The sequence below is a fragment of the Otolemur garnettii genome, unplaced genomic scaffold (genome assembly GCF_000181295.1).
Source record: "Otolemur garnettii isolate 467f Iridium unplaced genomic scaffold, OtoGar3 scaffold00065, whole genome shotgun sequence".
Classification (NCBI taxonomy): Eukaryota; Metazoa; Chordata; class Mammalia; order Primates; family Galagidae; genus Otolemur; species Otolemur garnettii.
Genome location: NW_003852460.1, coordinates 10799639 through 10804377, shown reverse-complemented (window position 1 = coordinate 10804377; position 4739 = coordinate 10799639). Strand labels below are relative to the sequence as shown.

General features: G+C 43.3%; 1 protein-coding gene across 4 annotated transcripts in view; it reads left to right on the top strand.

The window, feature by feature from the left end:
• The window catches only part of GPM6B (glycoprotein M6B), a 40586-nt gene that overhangs the window by 26017 nt on the left and 9830 nt on the right, over window positions 1-4739 (top strand). For all 4 annotated transcript variants that reach the window (XM_003793068.2, XM_012807167.2, XM_012807168.2 and 1 more), the window contains 2 exons: window positions 1877-2063; window positions 4165-4321. In XM_003793068.2, the coding sequence (XP_003793116.1) occupies window positions 1877-2063; window positions 4165-4321 (344 nt within the window). The remainder of the gene's footprint in view (window positions 1-1876; window positions 2064-4164; window positions 4322-4739) is intronic.

Below are 4739 nucleotides of genomic sequence, written 5' to 3'. Positions count from 1 at the left end.
GACAAAATAAGATTGAGTTCTGGGCCAGACACAGTGGCTCATGCCTATAATCCTAGCACTCTGGGAGGCTGAGGCAGGTGAATTGCCTGAGCTCAGGAATATAAGACTAACCCGAGCAAGAACTAGACCTCATCTCTACTAAAAACAGAAAAAAAAGGCATTATAGCGGGTGCCTATAGTCCCAACTTGGGAGGCTGAGGCAAGAGGATCACTTAAGCCCAAGAGACTGAGGTTGCTGTGAGCTATGATGGTATAGCACTCTACTGAGAGTGAGCAAGTAAGACTTTGTCTCAAAAAAAAAAAAAATCTAGCATTCCTGTTCACAAATCTCGAGTGTCTGAGAGATTATTGTACTGACTTGCTAGTGAAGTTGAACCCTGTTATGCATTGGTTCCCATTTTATGTAGTGGCTCAGTCCATTTCTGGGAGGTTGGCCTTCCTGATAAAAGCTGGTCCCTCTTGAAATAAAAGGAAGCATAGCTTTCTAATGAAGCCCTGACATTTTTAAGTAATATTTTGCCATGAACTACAGAGAAATCTGGTGGTGAGGGTCTGTAGTTACTTTCTGTGGTAAGCTTAAGCAAACACTAATTTATGACGGGGGGACGCTCATCAAAATGGAAACGTTAATCTCTGGTGTTTTACACTGGGTTGTCATTCCCTGACTACTAGGAAGATCATTTGGGAGAAAGAATTTAACTGGCTTAATGTGCTTGCCCTGAAGTAATGAGCTGAGTTTGATTGCTGTTAAACACCATAATGCATTTAAAGTTCGATTTCCCTGACAAGCCATTTACTTAAGGGTCTGGATAATATAAATTGGGACAGGAGGTCAGGAGAGGTACTGACATTATCCTGAGGCCAGCATTGCTTTACTGAAACATAAATGTCTCTGAAATGAAAATGTCACCTGGCTCTGGCCATTGGGGAGGTCTTTATGGACATCCCAAGAAAAGGCTTATTTTAAAAATGAATAGTCTCAGCTTTTCAAGATTAAGAGTGACTCATGGCTCTCTCTCCTTCATTCCACCTCATAGATGCTCATTTTGTCTTTTTTTTTTCTCATATTCTGTTCTTCCTTCGACTACTTAAATATCATCCACCAGTTCTGGGTTCTGAGTCTGAACATCAAGGAAGGGAGCAGGTAGAAGGAGGGGAGGAAGAAGAGAAGGATGACAAACTCTTTGTGCTGCCTGGGATGGGGGGGAACATTTTTACTAAAAAGTTGAGGTAATTTCAGATATTGACTTGAAGGAAACTTAAGTAGATCTTGGTGACTTTGTACTTCAGTGAATTATGGATCAAACTTCCTATCACCTTTCCAAAATAATCAGATTGAAACTTTTCCAAATCTGGAGACAGCATAATTACTGTATTAGGCTTTTCCAGTTGCCCGCAAGGTCAAGGGCCTGGGGAAAGCCATTGGCTGCTACCGCAGTAGATGTACTTAAAACCTCAGAAGGTTGAGGTTGGAGAAAACCTGTCACTTTTTTCATGGACCTAAAGATTTACTGCTGTCCTCTTCTGACTGGTAGTGGAATGAATGCTGCTCCTTATCACTTTAACCAGGGGTCCCCGCACTGCGGGTTGATCAGAAAGCTCTAGAATTGTGACATACCCTACAATTATTTGTTAGTACTCTGCTGATCACTACCCTTCCAGAGTTTGGGCAAATTTACGTCCCCCCTTGGAACCTCAGGGTTCTTAACCACAGAATGTTAGATGCTACCCTGCTGGCCCTTGGGATGTTGAAATCTTACCAAAGAGCAGGATGGGGAAGATGGGAAAGTAGGACCTTCTCTGCTAATATGTGGTGTTCACAAAGATCAAGGCAGTCTTGCCCATAATGGCTGCATTCTCTCTCCTTTGTGTCTAGGCTGCTTCGAATGCTGCATCAAGTGTCTGGGAGGAGTCCCCTATGCCTCCCTGGTGGCCACCATCCTCTGCTTCTCTGGAGTCGCCTTGTTCTGTGGCTGTGGGCATGTGGCTCTCGCAGGAACTGTGGCGATTCTGGAACAACATTTCTCCACCAACACCAGTGACCATGCCTTGCTGAGTGAGGTGTAAGTATCCACTTCCCTTTAAAAATGTATTTAAGGGCCAGGCACAGTGGCTCACGCCCATAATCCTAGCACTCTAGGAGGCCTAGATGTGTGGATTGCTTGAGCTCAGGAGTTTGAGACCAGCCTGAGGAAGAGGAAGACCCCCCTCTCTACTAAAAAGAAAAACTAGCCAAGTGTTGTGGCAGGTACCTGTAGTCCCAGCTACTTGGGAGGCTGAGGCAAGAGGATTGAGGTTGCTGTGAGTATAATGCCACGGCACTCTACCCAGGGCAAAAGAATAAGACTCTGTCTCCAAAAAAATGTATTTAGGATGAATCTACCTTGTGACATTTTCACAAAGTGTGCTCTCCTGGTAGAAAACTGATGCTTCTAATTAAAGCTCACTATATGCAGATAGAAAAGGTCCAGGAGAAAAGGAAAAAAAGACCAAAAATATGGTGGGTATTTAGGCTCTAAAGTGGGATCTCACTTGGGAATGGCAAGGCTCATGCATAGGACATTCTGCACATGGTAGCCATGGATGTGGGGGACTATGATAAGGTAACAGGTGGTGATGCTGATTAGTTCACCAGAGTTCGCTTTGTTCCCAAGTAACAGATACTTCAGCTTTCTTCCGTGAAATGATTCTATCCCTGAATTGATAGGACCCCTGTTGAAGACTGACTCTAGCTCAAAACATCTACAGGAGCAGTATTTTAGAAAAGAGGAAGATGGCATATGTGTATACAGGGGATTATTCCCAAATCTCTGCCTTTTCATTCTGGAATCATTCTCAGCAGAGTCACGTTGACTTCCACATGTAGATTCCCATATCTGCAAGAACAGCAGCCATCTACTTATGTATTTCAGATATCTAGCCCCTTTCTACATTTCCTTCTGCATTTTTTTCTTTTTTTGAATCTCAAAATTTCATAGTGTTTAGGCTGTGTCTTGAGTATAAGAAGCATTTCTACCAGACTAAAAAGGCATGGATAAATTTTTATAGAACAACGATGGAATCATGTTGGAAGAGTCTTTATGGAATGTTATTTTTGTATCTATTCACACATGACATCCAAAGTAATGGGGGCCTTATAAGGAAGGATCAAGCAGGACAAGGAACTCCATCAGTGCCAACCACACAAACAACTACATACCAGGAATAAATGTGGGAAAGGTATACTGAGTTAATTAACTAGTGATCCCAATCCATGGCTCTCAAACTTCTGAGAAGCTTCAAAAACTCTCCAGGCCTAACCCCAGACCAATCAAGTCAACGTGTCTGGGAAGGGATCCAGATACCACCAGTATTTCCTAAAACTTCCTAGATGATTCCAATGGGTGGCCAAAGGCTGGGGGACTAGTCATCTGGGTCTTTGTTAGCTTTTGTAGGACAAACTTAGTTGTGAATTAGCTTTCTGTATCCTAAACCTATTTGACCTACTGTCACTTGTATGGTGGGATTCTCAGTGCAAAGAACATCTGCCTAAGTTACTCCTCAAAGAAGCCCTGAGTGCTTCATAGCTCACAATAACCTCAAACTTGTGAGCTCAAGTAATCCCCTTGCTTCAGCCTCCCAAGTAGCTAGGACTACAGGTTCCCAGCTAATTACCTGGCTAATTTTTCTAAGACTTTTATCAAAATAAAATTAAGCAATATCTGCCTGGGAGGTATTCTGATATGGCAGAAAGAACGTGTTGGCCGTTGGACCAGGGCTCAAGTGCTTGCTCTGCCTCTTATTGTGTATGCGGAGATGAGTAGCATAACTTCCTGAGACTGTGTTTACCTACACGCAAAATGAGGATTCTCACCCTCACTGCACAGGACTTGAGTATTAATAGATTACAACTAGGCCCTGCCACTGACTGAAGAAAACTTTTCCCTTGCCTCTGAAGGTTGCCCAACTCAACTGTAACTGTGGGCCCACTTTGGAAGGGAGGCCTAGGTTGCTGGGGTGTGGGCAGGTATGCCTGCTGAGGATACCCCATGAGCCCACCTAAGTCATCAGTAGGGTGGGAGATGCCACCCCAGGTACATCCCCCTGAAGTCCTCTAGAGTCTAGAACCACACTGGCTACCACGCAGTGAATTTAACAGTTCAGGGCCTCTTCTTCGTCTTGTAGGATCCAACTGATGCAGTATGTCATCTACGGAATTGCATCCTTCTTCTTCCTGTATGGGATCATTCTGCTGGCAGAAGGCTTTTACACCACAAGTGCAGTGAAAGAACTGCATGGTGAGTTTAAGACAACCGCCTGCGGCCGCTGCATCAGTGGAATGGTAAGTACAAACCTCTGGGAACTGATTGATAAACCACCAGAGCCTTGCGGGTATTTCTTCATATTGGGTAAAAACTACCAGCTCTTTGAGAGTAGATCCAGGACCCAAGTATTAATCTTTCTGATTTAAAGTTAGGACTATGAATCCCTTTAACATGATATTGATAAGAAATTAAAATGTAATTTTAATTTCTTAAAACAGTAAAGTGGTAAACTTAAATGTTTCTCTTATTAGTGTAGTACAGGTGATAAAGCTCCTCAAGATTTCTCACATTTCTCAAATTCTTACTATAGAAGTTCCTACTGTAGACAACATTCATATTGTCTCAACGTTGTCTTTTATCTTTCAAATATAGATCACGGGGCTGGGTGCAGGGCTGGGAGACCAAGGTAGGTGCATTGCCTGAGCTCAGGAGTTC